Source organism: Opisthocomus hoazin, chromosome 9 (assembly GCF_030867145.1).
Source record: "Opisthocomus hoazin isolate bOpiHoa1 chromosome 9, bOpiHoa1.hap1, whole genome shotgun sequence".
NCBI lineage: Eukaryota > Metazoa > Chordata > Aves > Opisthocomiformes > Opisthocomidae > Opisthocomus > Opisthocomus hoazin.
In genome coordinates this window covers 34,422,972-34,447,185 of record NC_134422.1, presented here as the reverse complement: position 1 = coordinate 34,447,185, position 24,214 = coordinate 34,422,972, and the positions used below count along the sequence as shown (strand labels likewise).

Genomic DNA, 24,214 nt, shown 5'->3' with positions numbered 1-24,214 from the left:
TCGAAGATTTATTTTCTTTAGAAATATACCCAAGGAGTGCCTTAACTTTAGAGATGTGCAGAGTGTGAGCCAAACCAATTTTGCCAAACTGAGAAGTTTGTCTAATTTCAGTTTGCATTTTTCTGGGGCTGTATGAAACTAGTCCTTTTGTGGGGTCTTCAGGCTCTCAATGAACTAACTTTCAGCCCAGGAGAGGGCCCTCTTTATCCTAGCATATTAAAGTGATTCTTCATTATCTCATGGGGGTGGGGAGGAAAGCTTGTTTAGTTCACTGTAGTTACTAAAAGTCTTTAGCTAAGCTAAGTAAGATGTGAACATGATAGATGTATTCAAATGTTACTTGGGACACAATGAAATACATAGCATGGAACCTCACAGAAGTGACTGATGTCTGGCTGCTGTTTTGACTGTAGAATTAACTCAGTTTTGTGTCTGAATGTCCCTTGTGTGTTGGAGAGTTAATCTACTGGAATAAAAACAGAGCTTGTGTTGAATAGCCTGCTTAGAGCAGTAATTCTGAAATTGAGTATCATACTCAATTGTGCAAGATGAAATATATATTAAAGATGTGCAATATTTACTAAGTGCAGGCCCAAAAGTAGGTAGGATCCACTGGTCTGTAGTGGGACGTAAGATATATCTGGAAGCAAATACAGCTGCTTTCTAAGGGACCTTAATTTATGAGGTGCACAGATATTGGTATAACCCTAACCATCAGACAGCTGAGACTTTGCAGTTTCAGATTTAGATCGTCAGGTTCACAGACCCGTCAAGTGCATCTCATTTAGCATGTCTTTCAGGCTAGTTTTTTCTCCTTGCATGTTAATGTGTAAGTACATCACTGTATGTAATATGAAGCAGCTGCATATATTTTGGACCAAGCAAATACAGATGAGAACTACCTCTTTTACCAGAAAGCAGTCCTGGGATTTCAGTTTTCCTTAGCAAAAAAAATTTCTTTTTGAAATCTGTAAGATTTAATAGTTGTGGCACTTCATTTGCCATTTGAAGTTTTCACTGTCTGGGAAAAAATGTGAACTACAAATGAAAAATATTATATGGACCAGTGGACCTATTAATTGTCCTGCTGGTCTAGTTAATTTTTTTAAGTTAATCTCCTACACATAGCTAATGTATATTTTTATAGCTTTTTTCATGCACTTTTTCTCTTGAATTCTGTCTTTTTTCCTTGCTTCACAGCAAGCCAAGTGATTTGAAAAATTAGATCTGCGCATTTGCAATTTCACAGTACTTCCTAAATGCTTTCACTCAAATGGGCTATCTTGCCAGTTCTTCATGCACAACAAGTTTAGCATTGGTAAAAACTGTTGTGTTGCCCTGTTTTTTGGGGTTTTTTTAGGTGTTAGCTGTCTTTGAGTAGTTGTGAGTCTGATTCTGAACAAGCCTGTGAGAATACTGATGGGTCGACTGTGGTCCTCAATTATGAATGGCATAGGGGCAAGAGCTATTATAACCTTCAGTTAATTCCAGGAGGCATTAGACCCATAACACTGACACAACGTTGTCTGCTTTTTCTAAGTCAAGATAGTGCAGGACTTCACTGTGTAAGTGCAAGACAGTATGCTTAACTTCCTGCTGACAGCAGATTAATTATAACCCTGGCCCTGTTTGGATATCAAAGATGGTCATTCTGGCTACACAGATTAAATTTTCTTCCTTCTATCAGGTTTCAAAAAGATTTCTTCTTACCATACTCTGAACATACGGGTGCTGACTGGAGAGCCCCAAACTGGTCGGATTGCCACACTGGAATTATTGATTACAGTACTGGGCTGGAACATGGTTGTGGGACTTCCATTCAATACTGAACTCTTGTGGGCCTGGGGTAAAACTTGGTTTATGCTCAGACGTGGAACAGCAAATAACTTCTTTTTGTCGAAATGGAGCAACTTAAAACTCCTGATTACAAAGTGTTACATAGTTGTTTGCTTGTGTTGGAAGCTGTGCACACTTGGGGCTTCTAAAGCATTGACAAGGGTGTGTATCCCTATTTGTCTTCTCTCTGGTTGCTTATTTCCTGAAAGTTTACTGAAATATTTAGAAGGTTGCTGTTCATTTTCTTTTTGACTACAGCAGTAACCTCTATTGTCTTCAAACCTAAGGTTTCAGCAATGTAGCACTGTAAACTGAATCCCATTTCTAAAGCTTTTCATAAGAAGTTCTTTGATCTGTCAGTCCTTAAGATATCATCTGTCATCTTATGTCAAGTCATACTCAGCAGATTGCATTGAGTTGTTCCTCACTGGGCTCATCTTTCTTCATAGCACAGACATCCTACTCTTTGATTGGAATTTTTTCTAGCTGTAATAGCCCTCTACTGACTATTCAGTACCTTGATGACTGACTAATAGGCGACTGCTTGCATCAAAGGATACATCTGACACTTCAATGTTTAAAACAACTTGCAAAAAGCCCACTTGCATCCTGGTAGAAAGTATATCTTAGAGACCTGGTATTCTAGCTTAAGTACCAGAGACACTTACTTCTCTCTTGTAGAAATAATTGTGTCTGTCTTCCCTCAGAGCGTGGAACTTGTCCTGTTATGCAGACTCGTGCACTGGACCCATTCTCAACAAATCCAGACCTATAGTAGGAGCTCACAAACAGTTACTGATATTTCTAAAAATGCTATGTTTGTGTGTTACGGTGGACCTAATGTGCGTGTCCTGCTTAATTTTGTTTTGCAGACTGGATCAAAATGCATTTGTTTACTCTGAAAAAGGTGGATAATTTCTCTTGTTCAGCTTGGCTGAATAAAGAAAGATTTGAGCACACATTTGTGCCAAAAGCTTCTGTTTCTCATGCTTGTGCCTTACTGGTGTTCTTGTGGCTGCACAGATCTGGTCCTTGATCCTGACCATAGGGCTAAAAATAATATGCATTCCTAATATATTAAAAACAGTTCCTTAAGTAACTGCACTGATAATTGTACCAGCCCAACAGAGACCCGGGCAAAGTCTCTTTCTGATCGTGATTATTTACTTTTTGGATGGTTAGTGGGTGCCTAACTAAAAATGAACTAATCTGGTTTTCGTAGTTTTTCTTTGAAAAGGATGTGTAAATGGAAACAATACCATACTCAAAATCTGCTATCTGGATGTGTTCCTTTTCTTAGTTTTTATGTTGTAAACCTTCTTTTTCTCCTGTTTCAGCTAATTTTTCTCACTTTCCTTAAGCTCAACTACCTGCTTTGATGCAAATATTCAAAACTCTTAAATGCATCCCTTGGGCTGGTGTTTCGTTTTTCGGACCTGAGCTCCCAAGTTTGTCACATTTTACTTCAACTGTGCCACCTCAACATCCTATAAATAGCCATCAAGTCTTCAGTGCTGCATAATGACAAGATAGCATTTTGCAATATGCTGGTAAGAAGTGAATTCTTCACTCTGAGGGTGATGGAGCACTGGAACAGGCTGCCCAGGGAGGATGTGGAGTCTCCCTCTCTGGAGATATTCAAGACCCTCCTGGACAAGGTCCTGTGCAGCCTGCTGTAGGTGACCCTGCTTTGGCAGGGGGCTTGGACTAGATGACCCACAGAGGTCCCTTCCAACCCCAAACAGTCTGTGGTTCTGTGATTGAAATGGTCTTAAAAATGGAGAGGAAAAATTTTAAGTGAATGCAGAGGGGGTAGCTGGAGCTCTTATTTGTACAGTGTAATTGTCAAAAAGTGTCTTATATTAGCTGTGGTGGCCTATATATTTATCTGTGGTAAACATTCATGAGGCTTTTTTCCAACAGGCAAGGATCTTGCTGTGACTTGGGGGAGAGACACTCCCAAACCTCTGCTGCTGACATGCAGTGATTTCTTCCCCCTGCTTAGTTTACAGTAAAAGGTCAGCCATCTAGTCTAAAGGTGATTTTAGTGTGTGTGCTAATACATCCCCTCTTTGGATGCATTGTTCAAAGGATCTGTCCTGCAGCACTTTGAGTCGAATATGGCCCTTATTTAAAGAAAGGGCAAGAGCTACCCTGATGATGCATGACAAAGCAGGAACAGCATGACAATATTTAATGGGCTGCAACTCTCAGGACTGGGCTGAGATTTAACCACTTATCTTTTAGTCTGCAGAATTTGTATTATGCTAGCTCTTCACTCATTAGTAACACACAAGGACTGGCTGTTGGTAATATTGTAAAATTAACAATTGTAGATACTATCCCAGAATCTTCTGTGTGTGGTTTTTGTGAATTGTTGTTTTCCCACGAGGCTATGTTAGTGAGCAGTGCTCTGTAAGGTGCATAGAAAGGTGCTAAGATCAGATGCACCTTTCGGCTTTGCAGTGGCCAAAGCCCCCCAGTTAAGTCAGAGTGAAGACTTAATGATTTGAGCTTCTCTTTGGGCTGGATTGGGTTATGGCCTTATGTGGAATTCCTGATAAAGCTAGATTCCTGCTTTGCACAGGAATGTGTGGCTAACTAAGAGACAGTGCTTCGAAAATGCAATGTGTTTTTGACCTCTTTAAATGTTTCATTGTTTGATGACTAAGCTTGCTGGATTTCAGAAACTGAGTCAAGGCTTTGTTCTCGGTGACAAGCTTCCGCTTCATAACGAGCTCTTACTATGCCTTTTGAGAGCTGGAGCTACATGAGGTGGGGAGAAGAGGATCAACTGGAACAGCCATTATTCTCACAAAGGGCAAAGCAAGGAGAATATTTCCCAAGACTGCTGGCAGAGGATCATGCTTGTTAACGGCAGTTATACCTGTTCTGCAGTTTCAAGCTTTCCTCCACTCACTACTATCCTGAAGCTGCAAAGTTGTGTGAAGAAGAGATAGATGCTACGGCTGTGCTTGATGTTGTGTTTGTAGCAAATCATATCTGTCTGACTAATGTTAAAAGAATGGGGGAGGAAAGGGGTCTTGTGTCATATCTAATAACAATGAGGTGCCACATATGATGAATAGCGTTCAGCAGAATGGACAAAACAAGTAAAATATCAATGAATTGATTGTAATGTGTTCTGTGGAACAGGACACTGTGGGGAAAATGCCATGCATACACAAATTTTGGAAGTGAGGGAGTCACAGTTCCCAAGTAGGAAGCAGATAGCTTCTCACATAAAAGCATAACTGCACCAAGCTCCAGTGTTTAACACAGTATGTAGAATCATCCGATATGTTTTTGTGGCAAATGTGTAAGCCAAAAATACATTTTCTTGGTTATATGACTGCAATGAAAGATTAAAGCTGAAATTTCTGGGACTTGTGAATGATATCGAAGTGCATCTTGAAACAGTTTAACAAGGACTGTGGTTTATTTAACTGAACATACTGCTCTGAACATCCCTTACTCCTCAGCTGAATGCAGCAGCTTGTAATTTGGTATCCATCTGTCTTGGATGCAATTCTTACTTGAAGCTTTGTGGTTTTTAGTTGAAATTACATATTAATAAGAAAGTGGGAGGGAAAGCTACCCAGCTAATGTGCCCAGTTAGTTAAGAATCAAGTCACATTTTATTTACTTAAACCCATCTGTGCTTGTTTTGCCAGTAATATATTTGGTCTGCGGCCTGTGGACTATGCGGAAAGTGAAAAGATGAAGTCTGTGCTAATGTTACCAGTGAAGAATGAATCATTTTCATTTAGCCAACCCTCTGAGGTAAGTGTGTGTGGGTGTTTTTTTTCCTTTTGTTTTGCTTTTTAAAAAACCGTAAGTTCATCCTGTAAGTATTGAAGGCTTGGACCTAAGTACAGTACATCACCTGCCTTTACAGGGAAATTTAAAATAGGCTAGGAAACTAACTTGGACAATATTTGTAGAATGTGTGTGGGACGCTCACAAGTAAGATATTCTGTGTTACAGCTTTATGTTGGAAGACAAAGGATGTTTCTTGTAATGTGGCTTTATTATAGGATAATGAACACTGTGTTATTCTTGAATTATCATTGATTGAACTTTGCTATTGTTGTTGTTTTTCTGCATATTTAAATTTGTTCTAGTTGCCAAACTGGCTGAAAGCAGCAGCAGTCCTTGCTCCAGGTGCTTTTTGTGTGCCTTTAAAAGGCTGTTCCAGTATTGTCCTTTATCCAGCAGTAAAGATATCAGCTCAGCAGTTGAAAATAGCTTTTGGAAGATTGTTTTGGGGTTTTTGTTTCTGTTTTTCCCCTCTTTTTGCCGAAGACTTCTCAGGACTTGTGACGAAAATCAGGTTATTCAGACTTAACAAATTACTGCATTATGAAATGCTTGGCGCTTCCTAATGCGTGATGATTAAACTGACCTGGCTGATACAGGCAGTCCTAGTGTACTCCAGGGTGTACAGCCTGTTATGATTCCTACTCATTGAGGTAATAACATACACGTTGGCCAAAAGTAAACTGTTGGAGCTAAATCAGCAAGGGTATGACTGTTCCTCCCACCTGCAGCAAATGTAAGATGCAGCTTTTCTGTCACAAACAAAACACTCAGTATTTGCATTTGCTTTGGGATGAGTGTGTGCCAGTGGATGATTACCAGCTCATACGGATGACTGGATCCAAAGTCCAAGGTTTTAGGGTAACTGGATCTCAGAGGTATGTCTGTACTATGGAACCTTGGAGTACTTGCAAAGACCCAGGAGCTGAAGCATCACATCTTGTCAGCATAAAACTGGAGCAAACAGTTCCTCTTACTTTACTTTAGTAGTATCCTCATTAAAAAACTTAAGCATTCATTACGTATAGGGCAATGTGTTAGGGACTTTTTAGTAAAAGGAAATGCAAGTATTAATTATGTAGGTTACTCAACATATTGGTAGCGTGTCTGTTGGTAATACTAAAAGTAGGAAGCTTTACTATTTGATTGGGAAAATTTTTTTCTTCTTCAGTGCTGCAGTCAGCAAGGCTGTTTACACAGTGTTCAACCAGCTAAATGTGTGCACACCAGTGTCTTTAAAAAAATTTTAAAAAGCAAGGGATTAAAAACTGATACACAAGCTGTTTTGGTAAATGAGATAAATGAAGTACGTCTAGTGTCAAGCTTTTTTCCTCTAGAATTGGTTTGTTATATAGAGATTTGTTTATGGACCCTGTCCAGTAAGCTTGTCATGAATTGTTTTTCAGAATGCTTACTCTTTGTTAAATAAAGCTGTCAAACAAGTTAGTTGCTTTCTTTACTTTCCCAAACATTCAGCTTATTGTAGGACTTTCTATTTATGCAGGCACTGAGCCCCAGCCAGCAAAGAGATGGACCTCTTGGTATACTGGGGAGCAGTCTTAGTTCGGAGCAGCAGAAACTGCTGAACAAACTAGCAACAGTTCTGAAGGCTCGAAGGTGTACTGAATTTAACAGCAGAGGTGTGTAGTCTTGTTGAAGTGTCTCTGTCCAAATATAAGTAATTACAGTTCCACACTTTATCCTTTAAGATGCTAGCTGCAACAATGGTGGTGTTTTTTTATTCCTAATAAGTGCAGTTTCTGAAATGCCTGAATTATAGCAGTAGTAGAACGATGGTGTCTTGTTGCATGTAAACGCATATAAAGCCTGCCTGGTAACTGAGGCAGGAGACTTCTGGGGGAGCCACAGTTTGACAGTATATTGTATGTTATTTAAAATCCATAAGACCTCTTCTCTTTACACTTCTTTTACCAACTTCAAGGTCTCTGCTTATAGAGACATCTTGTAAGGTTTTTATCTTCCAGAAGCGAGTCTGAGGCAGATGGTGCCTTTAGAAAGAGCATGTGACTGACTAAAAGTTGACAAATTTTTTCTCGCATTCTACCTTCCTTCAAATTTTGTTCTTCATTAAGATGATGGAGGCAAATTATGGGGCTTGGGGTTTTTTATTTTTTTGTTCCCTTTTGAGTGGGGTAACATTGTCTTAATGCCTCCTATTAGTTTTTCTTTGGAGGGCTGCTTCTCCTGCTTGTGAAAGAAATGCTAAGGTAATTTTCCTCTACCATCTTTCACACCTTGATTACTCCTCCAGAACTGTGAGTTGAGTTCTGTTAGTTTTGTGTTAAAGCAGTGAAATCGTATAGCAAGATTCCTGTCAGAGTTAAACATAACTTTAAAAGGATTGAAAAAAATACTATCCTATAAACTGGAGCCACCTCTGAAGATTTAAATGTTAGCTTAGAACTATAAAAATGTGACTTCCCTTTTTCACGGCAAGTTTGTGTTGAAACGCACGAAATTTCTGATAGCACTCCTACTGACTTGTATCTAAGTCTCAAAAATCACATACTTGTGCTGGAAAGAGTGGTTGATAAATTACTGTAGTCTGTTTATTCTTTAAATGGTGATTGATTGCTTTTAAGCCAGGCATGTTTCTAATTTTTATGTGCTTTTACTGATGTAATCTTTCTCCTAGTAACTCATCTTGTTATCCCTGATGTTCCGATGCCTAGTACTGTCAAATGTATGATGGCAGTTCTGACTGGATGTTGGGTCCTCAAGTTTGAATGTAAGTGTTAAATTCATAGGATTCTTTTGGGCTATTTAAACATGGTAAATAGGATATCAGAGAAAATTTTCAACAATTGCCCTAGTATCAACACTAGATTAATGTAAAGGATGAGGGTTTGGTTTTTTGATCTCCTGAATGACGAGATTTAATTAAATACAACTACTTCTTCCTTGGCAAATGTATGCATTTCATTATTAGATGTATTGGGTAGGTCATACCCTAAGTATCAGTGAGGAGTGAATTTGTTCATTGCTACATTATGAGTGATTTGGAAAACTATGGAAGATATACTGGGAGAGGAGGAAAGAATATGTTAAATTCTTAGATTTCTTTTAAGGAGCATCCATTGAAATTGATAGGAAGCTTTTGCTTGCTTGGGGTATGTGACTAAGGCCTGTAGGAATGTAAGGTGTTGCCGTTTTTACATGTAAGTTGAAATCTGTTGAAAGTTATAACTTCTAACCAAAGTTATGCTGGCAACTGATCGTAACCCCTGTTTGTACTTTCAATGAAAAGTTCTCTGTTTGTTGAAAAAGTTGCCAGGTTCTACGCAATCACAGGCTCAGGTAGGTCAAATGTATATGTAACTTTCGATACCTGTTTCTGTACACGTGAGCCCTGCAGACTGGAGTGCTCTTCAACTAAATTAGTAACCTCCAAGATGACTTGCATAGTGTCCCCTTAGTATGCAAGTAGTTTTCATACAGTGCGTGGTTTGCCATGCAGCTGTTATGTGGCCTCACACCCCATAATCTGCTTTTCATTCATTCTTTCTAATGTATTTCTTAGTATCTGCTTTCACTGTAGTTGTAGAAGCCATCTTATTCCCTCTGACCTTTATGGCTAAGTCCTTTTAGCTAAGAAGTACATTACAAATAAGTTAATTATCAGTGGAAAACTCACAGGCAAATTTCATTCCAGTTTTCTACTGTGTGACTAAACATTGGAATATAAGGATTCTTTAATGGTCTGAGTTTTCCAGTCACTAATGTTTATGAAGGCACTGCTTAAAGCTTCAAAAGGTGTCTACTAGTTTTTCAAATAATGCACGTCATGAGACTCTTTGAACATTGGACTCTTTTTCAGAGTGTTCATTTGGCTTCCATGGATTTGTTCCATGCTTTTTTTAAAGGGTCTGTTGAATTAGCATCCCCTCAAAGGCTTTCTGCAACACGTCCAGTGGCTTCTGTTCATGGCCTTGTAAGTGTTTGCAAAGGGAAAACATTGTGTTGTCTTTGAGCTGCAATTCTGACAAATACGAGTAGCTTCTCGCTGAATATATAACATGCAGAAATACTATTTACGCTTAAGCAAGCGGATAGATTTAATAATCTCCAGACTTTGTGGAAGAACTTTTATATTTAGAAGTGATTGTGAAAGAAAACGAAAATAAAATAGTGTGGGGGTTATTCAGGGAAATTTTCATATTTTTTGTTTGCATTTGAGTTTTATGTTGTTAGTACTGATTAGTACAATCCTGACTGCTAATGCTCCCAGCTTAGTAAGCAACATACTACTTAAAAGCGAGTGATTCTCCTCCCTAGTGGGAAATGTTAGTAATAACTCATGGGGTCTGATGCAGCTAAGTGCCTGTAATTAACAGCACTGCTCCATCTGTTCCCACCAGTCTGTTATTAGTCTTCTTCAGAGTCATTACAAGTTAAAGATTGTTATAACAAATAATGGGACTCCTGCTGATGGAACATTTGTCTAGGAAAAAGAGGTCTTTGCTTTTCTTTTTCATAATTTCTCTCTTTATCGTGACTTTTGAACTTGTATTTGTATAAGTTTCCTTAAATGTGGTGCAAATAAACTTCCAAAAGTGTGTGCATATTCTGGCTTACTTCTGTCAAAGCCACTGCAAACAAATTGAAGGAGCTGCTTATAGTGCAGTGTTGTAAACCATTCACTTAAAGTAAATTCATGTTCACAGACTTCACTGAAATATTTGAAAAAACAAAGCTCGGTAACACTTAATGAAATGCTGACTGTGCGTAGTGAGTGTTTTGTTGGTTTTTTTGTTTTTTTTTTTACTACAAGGTAAGCTGCATTTGACTGTTACTTCTAAAGTTATATGTTTATAGCCTACATATAATTACAACACTTTTTGAAAAACACTGCATTCTTGCAAAAAACAGTATTTCATTTAAAAGTGTATTTTTTATGTTAACTCTTCCATTATTGCAAGCTTTCAGGCTGTGTTTCTGTAATAAAAAGCAATTCTTCCACTTTTATAATTCTACGCTGCTTCTGTTTACGTGTGTCTGTACACATGGATATAGCATCCCTTAGTATTAGTAGAGAGGTAATGTGGAATTTTCCAGCAGAGTTTGAGCTAAATATAAGGCCTCTAAGTATTAGAGAGCCAAGATTGAAATATGTATCTTCAGTTTTGGAGTTCCCTTTTGTCTTCAGGTGGAAGGTGAGGATGACAGGATGTCATCACTGTGCAGTATTACATCTTCATAGAAGAAAAATTTCACCTTACCAGTTGCAGTTCCGTATTTTCCATATATAATACACTGTCAGCAATATATCCACTTTCAAAGCAGCATGGAATTCAATTGAGACAGTGTTGTCACTGTGCTCCTTGCCCTTGGCCATATCTTTCATTGGTTTCATTATTTTATTGCCTTCATTATTTCTGGGATGGTAATAGGGCACAAAGTAGCATGTCGTTATCCTTCTGCAAGTAGGCTGAGACAAAGATTCAAGTATCACTGTATTTCCTCTGTGCTTTTTTGTAGAGCATAGAATAGTGTAATTAAAACCAGCAGAAGTCTTTAAGAGCTTTTCAGCTTGTTTTTTCTTAAACTGATTGTCATCTGTTAAAGCAGGGAATGAAAAAGGGATCTCAGTAACGATATGCATTGAAACAAGCTTGTGTCAGTCTTTGCAGCAAAGTATCTGGTAGAATTCTAAGCATCTGGTTGCTTATTCCTTCATTTGTTTTGCTTACCTGGAGCAGCAGCAATGATTCAGCTCTGATCATTTAAAAGAATGCAAAAAAACCCTGCTTTTCCTGTAAGGACTCAGAAGAACTGGGAGTTGACTGGAAGAGCTAGGGGATTGCATGACTGACATTTCAAGGCAAAAACATCTTTCTGAATTCCTTGGAGCAATATGCCCGTCCTTGTTTAGGCTATTAGACAAGAGAAGTGCAAAGCTGTTTGAGCTGACTGCTGCTCGGGCTGGACTGTCTGTCTTCCATGCATAAACATCTTTCAGATAACAGGCTGATACTCAGAAAAGCCCTCCCTTCTTAAAACAGCTCAAAACTTTTGATCCCTGGAGTTTCACATTTGTTTTGCAGTTGGAGACTTACTTCAACTGCCACCTTCTGCAAAAGGATTCGCAGCTCTGTGGGAGGTGGTAGAAATCTCCAGTGAGCATATGCATGTTCTTGTTGTATTGGATATACAGCAGAGGGGAATGTTTCACATCGACAGGGTTGAAACTTCTGCACTCCCACAGTGTCTAAACCTTCTGGAAAGGAGGAGGGAAACGGGTTTTCTGCAAAGTGGCACAAGTTCAGACTGAAGCTGATGGGGTTTGCAGAGGAGAAAATGGGGTTGGGATGTCTTCAACGTGGTGTTGCCTTTGCCTGCAGGACTGGGAAGTGCACTGGTTTGAAATTAGGTCTAGAGGAAAAGGAAACCATGTTTCCACTACTGTTTCTGTTCTGTATCATTCAGATGTTCCAGTTTTTCATGTTTAGAGAGTCCTTTTTTCTAATTAATTTTTGATTTGAATAAAACATTTCCTTACAGTTGGCTTCCTTAATGTAAAGGATGGGGAATATTGCCTTATTAATTTAAAAGCATGTGACATGATCCAGAGTGAGGATGAGTGCTTCCAATGGAATTTAACCTGACCTCTGCACCTTAGGAGTGGCTACCTCCAGTCACTGGATCAGTCTAGAAGACAGCTGTGGCAAATAGTGGTTTCTTAAAGAAGATAAGACACTTGGGATGTTTTAAGTGAAGTAATGATTTTCATATTTTTCACATGTTTCTAGCTTCTCGGAATTGATGTTTAAGGACTTCCTAAGCATCTGCTCCATCATGTCTAATAAATAGCACTTGGATTAACTTGTTAACTCCCATTCTTAAGCAGAGTCATTTTAGTCTCTGCACCATCTTGTGGCATTTCCATGTGTTGGAAAAATGGACTGCTCTTGTTTCACCAAATGAGATCTCCACCTCACCCTATGAAAAATCTCTGATTCTGAAGTTACTATGTAAGCAAATAAGAGACGACATAAAAATTCTTTTCTGTGCTGTAGCACAGACCAGTAATGCTGTTGATGAAAGCAAATTGAAGCTAGCCGTGCCAGATTCCCCTAAGGCTTTCTCTTGGTCCTGATTTCTTCCTTTTCTAGGAAAATAATCTCATCAAGCTGTACTCAATCTGCATGTAAGTCTTAAAACCCAGTGCAGAGTGGGCTGAGGAAGTTTCACTTGTAATCTCTACTGGATCTTGGATGTGTAGTATTTTATCATCTTTGTTGCTATTGTGTATTTCTAAATTACTTTTAGCTGTTCTAAGAGATTTTTGGGACTAACCCCTGCTCTTTGCTTTATTAATGCAAATCCAACAAAACTCCACTAAGGCTAACTGAGTTATTGAGAGCTACCCCTGGGTATCTGTGGGTGATTACAACTTGCTCTTGGCAACCAGTTCTTTTTGTACTTCATCCTGTTTAAATTGTTTTTGCTGATGCAGTTAGTTTCATTATAAACCAATAAGACTTACATGAATAACGATTACAGGGCTCTGATTTTAAGTTTTGCGAATAATGGTTCTTTATTTCCAGTACCAGTAGCTACAGATGTATCAAAGGTCAATTAACGATACTATTAGCGTGGGCACTCTTTTAACCTGCTTGCTCCTTATATACTGGAAGGTGAGAAGGTAGGGGCAGCTGTTTGGTGAAGTAATAAGGATCAGTGTAAGCAATGATGCTTTACTGATCTTGCTAATGAGGGAAAAAAAATGAGCAGTATTCTCCCTGCCAAATGTGGCACCAAGCTACAATGCGGTTGTATTAAACTAAAACCTTTTTCTGCAATATATTCTAGGCACCTTAATGCAGGCTTGTTTTTTACTAGAATTTGGTGCAAATTATCTTGTTTATATCTACAAATTGCAAGTGTGAAATTGGCTATTTAAGAAAATTTACAATGTTCTGTATTTCTAGGGAAGAACCTTGCATGATCCTTCTGCACATGTGATCTTGCCCCCAGTGTGGCCTTCTGTCAGGCAAGCTTTATTAATGAGTGCTTGCACACTTGAACTGGGCATTACAAAACAGCTGTTTTGGTCCATGTGAACTGGAAAAATGCCACTTGCCTTGGTACAAGTCTTACCCTTCTGTGGGTAACTGATCCAACTACTGTGATTAAAGTAGAGGGCTATTACAAGGTAGTTGTAATAATCACCCTCTTCTGTTTAGGGACGAGAACATGTTAAATGAATAAGCTTGATCAACCTCAAACCTAGAAGGTCCACAGCTCTTATTGGCAATAGAAACAGGGAATAAATCAAGATTGGTTGAGATCCTGAGTAAGTTGAGTGGTTTTATTTTATAATAGAACATGCCAGTATTTTAGTCAGGTTTGCCTGTAAAGAATGTGAAGACTGTGTATGTGGGAAGGAAAAAAGCATAACCCTGGTCTCTACCCTCTCCTAAAATTACAGGTGTCCTCTCAAAAGTAAGTTTACTTTCCCCTCCATTTTCAGAGAGCTTAAGGATGTCCTTGTCCTTCCCAGATGTCAGTCCTGTTCTGAAATCTTTTTTGCCCAAGTACTTAAGAAGTCCATCTCAATTTCAGAAGGGAGGTGGCGTACTATTGATGGTGTCCTAATCACTTTTTAATTAGGATAATAGCAATTCTTTTTTTAAGTCCATTCATTTGACCAGTGTCTTGGCATCAAGCTTTCACTGGTGGCTTTTCAATAGGGTATTGAACAAAGAATCTATAATCTCAGGAGTTCTGGGAATCAATTTAACATGGCTCCTGTTTGAAGTCAAAGGGCACTCTACCTCTGACTTAAATGGCAGTGCTGTAAGGTCAACAGAGTTTGTGGAAATGTCCCTATAAAAGTAGTGATATACCTTTGAGTACAGTATGGAATTTTATTTCCTTTTATATGTCCTCTTAACCAGGATGACAGTCAGTCTGATGGAGAGACAATTAAAAGGGAATTGTCATGTTATCCAGCCACTTATACACATTAGCAGCTTTAAAATTAATAATGCCTACTCAAGTAAAAGGCCTGGACTTTACTGAGTGAACTCAGCTTCGCACTCAGTTGTCACAGAAAATAAAATCTCTAGCTGTTAAAAAAAAAAAGTTGGAAGGAAGGGCCTACAGCATGCTCTAATCTTCTGTTTGTATCCCTACTCTTTAGGGTGAAACTGAGGTTTTTTAGCACAAGGTCATCTTGCAGTGATTGTACCATCCCTTAGAAGAGTGATAAAGCTTGTACGTGCCTGGTTCTTCCAAATGACACTGTAACACAACCAAAGCTGATTATGCTGTATATGAGAAGCCCACTTAGAATATTGGATCCCGTTGGAGTTACTGCATCTGAAAATGATAATACAAAATTAGTGATATAGAATTGGGGGGGGGGGCAGGAGAAGAGGGGGTATTAAGTACCTTCTGTTTAGACAAATGCATAATGAATTAGGTAGAAGCACAACTTGAGCCCTCTGTCTTTATCTCTCAAACATGGGAACAGTGGGATATTGTCCTTTATTGTTTTGATTATTTCATTTTTTGTTATGGTGCGTGAATCATTTAATTCTTTAATACAGTTATCTCTTACTAGTATGCAGGAGTTGCTGAAGAGAAATGAACAACTTGAGAAGAAATCAGTCTGAATAAAGTCTGCAGTTAAAGGACATACTGATCTCTCTCACTTATTTTAGTTTCCTGTGTCTATTTAGGAAACCATTCCCTGTGGATAGATGTTCCTTGACTGTTCACCTTAGGGCTGTAAGCACCTTCTGCAAACATCAGTTGCTAACTGCATCGGTTTTCTGAATATATAGCTAGATCATGATTCTGATGACACGTGACATGCCGTTTACCTCATTTCTTTGTGCTTAAGGCTCTCCTTTTGCTGTTGCCCTGTCTGTGTTGTCTTGTCTCTTTCCAAGTGATACTCTTACAAAGGATTAGTTGTGCTGTTGATTGTAAGATTGCCATGAAGTATAGTGAAGCGTGGTGAAGCCTGAAGCACCCCACCCCTTATGAGCTTGAGGATTCCAGTGACTTTCTTTCCTTATTTGCTACCTGCATATAGACAGCGTTACATGAGACTGCCTGAAATGTCCCTGAGCACAATGGTTCCAAAAAGCACTTGTTCTTATCTATCAAGTATGACAAGACCCATGAGTCAGAGCAAGTTCTGCTTTTACATCTTGTATGAAAAATATGTTCGAGAATTGAGACTGTACTATTTTTCCATCACCAGAAAACATAACCTGCCCCACAGTTGTGTGTGCGTAGGCCAAGTAGTGTTGCCTCTTAACATATTGATGGTAAAGAGAAACACCTGGGCACTGAGAACTTATGTTCAGGGCTTTTTATCCTGTCTAGAATACGTAGTTTTTGTGCCACAAATCTGTTAAGATGCAGATCTGTTCTGATTTTAGCTGGTTGAGAAAAGTTAAAATTAATGAGAATGCCGATCATGCAGACGAATGGTCTGTTTGTATATTTCCAGTTTTTCAAGGAAACATATTTATCTTGTGGTTCTTACAGATGCAATGAAAACAGGACGCATGTAGACGAGTCTCTCTTCTTGCTCTCAGGGAGGATTGTCGTTACGTGTGACAAGGAACTTTGAGGCATACAGATTCCTCAGAGGACTTGGCAGTGTAAAATGGACAGACAGACATATGCAAAACAGACATAACCTATTTCGCATTTTCTGCTAAAATAGACATTCCACTAACATTAGTCATTTTCGTGACTTAATTTTATTTTTTTTTTTTAGGGAAGTAACAGTGCAAAAAGACATCGTATTCTTTTGTATTCCTTCAGTCTCTTATTACTTTCTTGTCAAATTTGCTTCATTTACTGATGCTGGCACTGGATGCTCAATTTGTGATGTACTCATATAAAAACCTCAGCACTGTAGAGAAAGTCCTTGAAATTGAGCCTTTGATGGTAGCTTGAAATAAAATGTGCACTTAATGAATGGATGGTCCTGTTCTTAAGACTAGATGAGATGGTTTTTCCTTTACTGGAAGTGGCACCCGTTAACATCTGTATTTTCTTGGAAGGAAAGAATAGCCATGTAAGTTAGAGGTACGTTGACACAGGAAGTCTTGTGGAGTTGTGATGATAAAAAAAAATGTTGAAATAACTTTTAGGTTTTTTTTCTGAGTTACGAGTACTTTGAAAATAAGTTATCAGTATTCATTGTTGTTACCAATAATGAATATGTAGGTTGCTTTTCTGGAAAATACACAACTAGATTGCCCTTCTGGTTTTGTACAAGTTCATGTTAATTTTTCCTGAAGGAATGAACAAGTGCAGATAAGGAACCCCATACTTGTACATGGATGGAGATCTGTATTGCCACAGTATTTATTCAGCCAGTTGTGGTTTTCTGTATAGGTTTTATCTTTTTTGATTTGAGTACATTGGAGGACTTACAGTAACTAAAATATGAATTCTATATTTGTATATAGTTTGTATGAACTGATGGTAAATTACTAACAGTTGGCTTTCAAATTTCCTCTGGACTAGAGATTCCTGTGTATTGGCTACTTATTGCCATGTTATCCAGCTACCTTTGTCAGTGATACTTCTCTTCATAGTCCTGGGCTGTTTTCCTTTTTAGGATCAACTCCTCCACATTTTACTTCTGAATTTGTTCAGGTGTTTTTTTTTAGACATTGTGGATTTCATATTTGCACAGTGGAAATAAGTTGCCTGAATAAGAAACAATGCAAGGAATGAGGTACTACTTTAAACGTTACAATCTTGGCAGCGTTGTAAATCCTCATGGAACAGTTTTCAAAATCAGCTTTGCAAAGTTTCTTTCTTGGGTAATTTTTATTAATGAGTGCAATATAAGTGGAGGCAAAATATTCCATGTGTGAATGGGTGACCACAGCAATTTCTGTTTCCAAAGTGAGGTCAGGTAGGATGTTTAACTGATCTTAGTGATACATTAGCATCAGAGCATTCTGTATTGGAAAAAATAAGTAGCCTTAGAACAAGGTAAAACCATGTTGACTCTAAAAGACAATCTCATTATGCAGCAGTGCTAACAAAAATGAATGCCACTGTTCAAACCATGCATAAATCTCCAGTTTGTGCTGATCTTGAAGACCTTGAAATCCCATCTGATTTGTTATTTGAGGCGATAGCGTTTGGAAACAGCTCTGTGCTTGCTTTATAATTGCTCTTTATCAGACAATTGCTTCCGTTTCATAACTGCAGAGTTGGTTCTACATGCTGGCTTTAAGCTTCCAAATGATCAGCAATTTGACATTTGACATTAAGTGGTTGACCTTTAGTGGGTAAGAGGAAAAGCTAATAATTGCTAGTGTTTACAGCACTGATTCTAGTGTGATATTGCTTCTCTCCATCTAACTTAAATCTTCAAGAGCTATTGTAAATTTTTTCAAGTTTAAAAGCAAATTGCTAAGGCACATAAGCTTGATGCTATGTTTTGCATTGTGGGTAATACTTTTGTTTTAGTGCAACTCTTTAGTCCCTAAAATGACATGCAAGCCTCTGCTAAAACATGGGATCTTTAATCTTTGCCTTCTTTACTGTGGTTTTTGTAGGGGTACAAGCCTGTTTACGAACCACAGTACGAGAACAAGAAGAGAAGTATGAAATCCAAGGTGGCCCACAAAGAGGCCGGCTCAACAGAGAACAGCTGGTGGGTTTTATTGCTTGAGACAGATTATCTTAATGACCTTTGGTTCATGCATTTTTGCCCTTTGCCACATGTGCAGTAGATTTAAAATTTCAGTGTGGTCTTGTACAGAAATTTGATTATATGCAAGGTGATGGAAAGAACAGTGAACACCCATAAAGCTGTCATTTTTCTCTATTAGTGGATATGTTGATGTAACCTTGTCAGAGGGAATGCTCTGTTACATTCGTGGAAGAATCTGTATGGGGCAGGAAGTGACGCTGCTTTGGCCTTCTTTGCTCCACTTTAGACACTAGTGGAAATCTGAAAGTAGATAGAAAAATGTTTTTATTACTTCTTGTTTCTGTGTAGGGCCACTTTTATATTTAACTGGGTTAATTTCTGGTTACTTTCTGCATCACACTGAAGAAGTTCATTAAATGTATTGTAACAGTAACTGTAAATATTCCTAGCTCATACTTAAACCCTGTTGTGCTGGAAAATATTTAAACATAAGCAAGAATTTACCATTCAAGCAAGCTTTGCTTCATTGCATACTTGTACTGAGGACCTTCATGCTAAGTTACTGTTCTAGCTTCCAGCGTTGGTTACCTTAAATTGTATATTTTTTTTTTTTGTAGGCACTGATTGTTCCTTTCCAATTTTTTCCTGTGTGCTCTGTTGTGAAGTACTGTATTTATACTTTTTTTTTCTTCCGCTTAGTTGCCTAAGTTGTTTGATGGATGCTACTTCTATTTTTTGGGATCTTTCAAATGTCACCAGAAGAGTGATCTTATGGAGTTGGTCAAAGCAGCAGGAGGACAAATTCTGGTTAGGCAGCCAAAACCAGACAGTGATGTGACGCAGACAATCAACACGGTGGCTTACCATGCAGAACCTACTTCTGACCAGAGATTTTGCACTCAGTATGTAATCTATGACGCATCTTCTAAATTCAAGCCGGAGAAAATTCGTCAGGGCAAAGTCTGGATGGCCCCTTCCAGCTGGCTTATGGACTGTGTGATGTCATTTCAGCTCCTGCCTGTAAAATGAATATCAGTGTCTCCTGAGCAAGGTTTTAAAATGTGGTGAATCTTGAGTAGGTCAAACACTGTGGTGAACACTGGTCTGATGCTATGATTTATGTTTTGCACTTAGGAATACAGGAGAGCTTTGACCATTTAAATGAGTTACTAAGATCACTGATATGCTTGAATAAATGAACTTACAATGGAGGAGAGAGAAATATACTGCATTGAAAAATGTGGATTGGCTTTTTTAGTGTGCTTTATCTTTGCATTTAACTTGAGTGTAGTAATCACTGACATCTTGTAAACAAGATTTTGCAAAAGGAAGCCTTTTGCATTCTTGATTTAAACCAGTCCTCCCTAGGTGATAGACCGTGACCCCATTTCTTTTCTGTGTAACATCCATTCACAGGGATCTACGATATATGTCAAGATTTCCCGGCCAGGCCACAATTTGTACTTTTTAAAAAAAAGACTATGCATTTGAACATAGTCATTTGCCTGTATAGAGATCTCTTCTGTCAGATGACATGATGTTTCTTATAACTTCTTATAACTGAATTTTGCAGGAAATTCTTGGCATGAGATAAGCCTTGTAGAAATTAGAGTAGAGCTAATGGCCTGAATTCATTTGAAAGCAGACAAATTTGAAAACACAGTCTTTAAAAATCTTGGTCTAAAATTCCTTATTTGTAGCAAGAGCAATGCTTTATTCACTTCTGTCCTCTTTTGCACTTGTAAATGTGCAACTTGAATTCGATTCTATTTTTTGAAGGTTTCTGAGTGTCAGGATCCGTATTAAATTAATAAAATAAATATTTCTGTAAGTATGGATGGTTGCTATCATGGTTACTTTAATGAAAAAATTCAATGATTACAAAAGAATTAAGCCTCACTTTGCACAATTGTACTTAAACTTAGCTGGCTACATTGGAGTATTTGATTCTTTCGTATTTGTTACAATAGATTTTTAATTCACTGCTCATAATCGATCATGTTATTGTCAGAATCTTACTTCCTCACTCTATGCTCTTATGTAATGCGTTGCATCTTTTGTGTTGCCTTAGTTTGTCAATTCATAACTTCAACAATAGTATCTTGTAATACTATAAAATGAGAATGATGGTGTGTGTGATAAAACTAAGTTTCTTGTTTGCTTTTGTATTGCTTGTAATAACAAAACTTCTGGTGCAAGTAAGTTTGAGTATCTTATTGTATGAGCTTAGCTGCGGGATAAGTACATGGTCTATGTAAACTCAACAGGTAAATGGAAATGTAAGTACTTTTCTGTGAAGTTGATACAGCTGTGAAGATAGCATATCCATCTGCGAGAGCAGCTCTTCAGTGTAAGAGACAGTTGTTTTCTGTCACCATGGCCATTGGAGATCCGGTGCCAATTTTCAGCATGCTCTGCAGAACTCTTAGAACTGTACACTTCATGTAGAACAGGTATAGTTCTCAATAGCATCTACTAGACTTTAGTAGCTGGAGTATCTTGATCTATCATGCTAGACTGAATCAATTCTCCTCACTAAATGCAGGTCTCAATTACTTGCATGTCTGTGAGCGAGCAAAAACGCAAGGCTCATCAGTAAATGGAACGACCCATGGGATGAGTGTGTTTTGGGTCTTTGTGCAGGTAAAAACTGGCAGCAAATAAGGTACTGAGTCAATACTGTGTGGCCTTGGTCATGTATTTTAACAATTGTAGTGCATTTTAACTTGGCATTTCATAGCACATCAATATACCTAATGCGATATTCTTTGCACAAGTAGCAGTGAATCTCCACCTCCGCAGAATTCTTAAGAATGGGGCTTTTCTGCTATGTACCAGGAAGAAATCTGGCCCATCTGCAATCCTGTTCTATGTCCTAATGTAGAGGCAGCAGATTTACAGATTTTAAGAGCCATTGTTCCTTGGCAGCTGAAAAGAAACTCTTGTTAAAAAATTGCCATCAATCCTTCTTTTTTTTTTTTTTTTAAGCCACGCTGAACTTTTCCTAAGGTCTTAATCCTTTGAATCAAGTCATGTTTTCAAGCGGAGTTACTATCAAATCACACTAAGAATCCTTCCATATCATACTGAGGAGTGGTCCTTACTTACCGTTCTCATTGAAGTGCACTCAACTAACTCTGGCCCATCTGCTTCAGGTCTCTTCAGGAATTCAGAGTCTGAGTGTGATCAGCTTATGTAGACCTATGCATTTACAAAGAGCATCACAGAACTCTTGTAAGTAGACTTTGACGCCAGAATTGCAGCAGGTGTTGAACACTACTGAAGCAATAGGTAAGTACACAAAAGCTAGAGGTCAGTGACACAGACCTTACTTAACTTGCTCTTGCTAATCATTAGAAGCAGAGGGATGGCGCTTGATAAAACATGTCTGAAAAAAGTCTTGTAGGAAGGATAAATCAAGTCCCTTAATCCATTGGATGGATTTTGGCTCCTGAAAGCAAGGTTGTGAAATCATGAGGCATGTTGTAAAGGGTGTGTAGGGATTGTTTCTCACTGTCTCTTCTAGTGCAAGAACAAGGGTGCATTAAAGGAAGCTGGTTGGAGGCAGGCTCAAAACAGAAGAGGGATTTTATGCAATGTGAGCAGGCTTGCGGTACTGACAGCCCTCGCCCTTTTTGGGTCTTGTATGTTTTGGCATAGTCTGAAGGTGGGAGTAGATGAGTCAACAGAAAATCTATTAAAGGTTAGTAAAGAACCTCACCTATAACACAGATTTATATTAGTATTCTGTTGCTAAAGGGCATATACTTAATGTGCGTTGATGACTGGGGCATTTGAAGAGGTAACAATCCAAGACTTGCATTCTGGGTTATAGCTGGTTTTATTATTGCTGTATTTATACCTCAAAAAGGCTGTGAGTCTCAGAAAGGCTAATGATTTTCAGGCAGCTTCCCTTGAAATTTATCTGTTGATCTCATTATGAATTAGTTCATCAGGGACACCTGACAGCACCTCCAGTAGCAATGTCTGGAGTTCACGGATATCAGTTTAACATCACTAATAGTTAACAGAAGCAAATATTTAAAAAAAAAATACCGTACATTTTGAATGGCTGTGGCTTGTGGTCTAGGGGAGAATATATGAAGCCTGGCTGGGAGAATATATGAAGCCTGGCTGGTTTTTTTGTTCGCTTTTCTCTTGTTGTTTTGTATGGGCTTTTTGGGTTTGCTTTGTGTGTGTGTGTATTTGAAGTGAAAGACACTTGAGAGTACAGAGATTGCTTCCTTGTATCAGTGTCCTGGGTAGATCCCAGGAAACACAGCTGTAGAATAATTCATACTTTTGGCTGCTTCTACGTCTATTTGATTGGTTGTATTTAAAGATCTCACAGGCTTTTCTTATCCCTAAAACATCTCTTCCTCAATCTGAAGTAATTAAAATAATATACATTTTTGAGAGGAAGAGATTCATTTTCTTAAGATAAGAGTACCTGGTGGGCAAGTTGGAGGAAGGCTAATTGTAGTGGGGATGCTGGGAAAATAGTTCTCTTTGGGGTTTGTTCCTCCAGCTATAAAATAAAATCTGTTCTCTGTTGCTAAACACTGAGGGTTCATTTGTTGTTTGAGATACTGAGAAGTGACTTTTCTGAGGTAGAAGCAAGCGGCCTGTAAGAAGGCCTTACCAGAGCAATGCAGCAGAGCTAGACGTTGCGCTGTTTCTGCAAGTGTTTTCAGCGGAACAGCAGGCAAAGGAGTAACACCAAACAGTGGTAGCTGCTTTTGCTCTGAAGTTAGAATCGGCGTGTCTGGGAGGTGCTTGGGGTCCATCATCACGCAGTCCTCTTCCTAATGAATAACAAGTATGAGAGGGTCCAAAGTCTGGCAACTCTCTAATGACAAAGACCTCCCCCAGCTGGCTTCTACACAGCCTTTGTTAGGCTTAAGCTAAAAGCCCCTCTCTTCTCTATGGCAAGTGTCTGAGCTGAGGTTGGACCTGACCGGCTGTGCAGGATCCATCACAAAGTTATCCATGATCAGCCTGGGCAAGGCTCACAGAAGGAGCAAGAGCAATTGAAGAGAAATAATTCAAGGAAAGGAATAATTCTAGGTAGGGAATTGAAGCTGGTTGTATTCCTTGTTTAGGTCCAGTGTCTTCATTCAAGATCAGACTTAATCTGGAGTAGTTGTTCTATTCTGCAGTCTTCCAGCAGATCAGCACTTTGGCTAATGAAACCCTTGCAAATATTCTACTCAGGACAAAGATGTCTGTGTGGAAGCCACAGCCTGTTCTAAAACTACACATTGATGTGTATTATTTGGGGAAAATGTGTAAATGTAGGTATCATCTGGTCCCCCTGCCTGTGCTTTCTGTGCTGCTTCCTATTCATGTGGGCTAGCTTTACAGTTAGGGTGGTAGAGGGAAGGGGAAAAATCAGTTTGCAGCTGCCAGCGCCACAGTGCCAACAGAGCTGCTGGGCAGGAGCGTCTGTTCTGGCCCGTCTTGTGGATTGGCTGAACTGCCAACAAAATCTGGGCAGCGGCATCTTGGGATCTTGTTGGGGACAGGTCTATGAAACATGGAAGAGCAAAGCTTTTCTTTTTTCTTTTCTACTTTGGTGCTGGAGGGTCACCTATTTCTGCTGTTGGAAATGGGATGAATTTGATGTCAGATTGATTGGTGTTAATCAGTTTGGCCCCCATGTCCTTTTTCTGCCTCTCCCATACTTTGCAAGAAAAAGCAGTTTGATGGAAAGATTTGAATCTTTCTCTCTGGTAGCAATGCAGACTACACTGTGTTGCAAAAGCCAACAAAGTAGGCTTCAATATCAATTTAAAAACTAAAGAAAGAGGTCTTTGGACAGCCAGATAGTATTGCCTAGGAAATGGACAGTGGCGTCTCGGATGGAACAAATGAAGATTCAGCTGTTTTTAA

General features: G+C 38.7%; 1 protein-coding gene across 1 annotated transcript in view; it reads left to right on the top strand.

The window, feature by feature from the left end:
* Window positions 1-20,613, top strand: part of BARD1 (BRCA1 associated RING domain 1) — a 47,119-nt gene extending 26,506 nt beyond the window's left edge. The window contains exons 7-11 of the mRNA XM_075431064.1: window positions 5,511-5,619; window positions 7,160-7,295; window positions 8,312-8,404; window positions 18,225-18,322; window positions 19,022-20,613. Coding sequence (XP_075287179.1) covers window positions 5,511-5,619; window positions 7,160-7,295; window positions 8,312-8,404; window positions 18,225-18,322; window positions 19,022-19,351 — 766 coding nt within the window. The 3' untranslated portion in view covers window positions 19,352-20,613. The remainder of the gene's footprint in view (window positions 1-5,510; window positions 5,620-7,159; window positions 7,296-8,311; window positions 8,405-18,224; window positions 18,323-19,021) is intronic.
* Window positions 20,614-24,214: the final 3,601 nt, after the last annotated feature.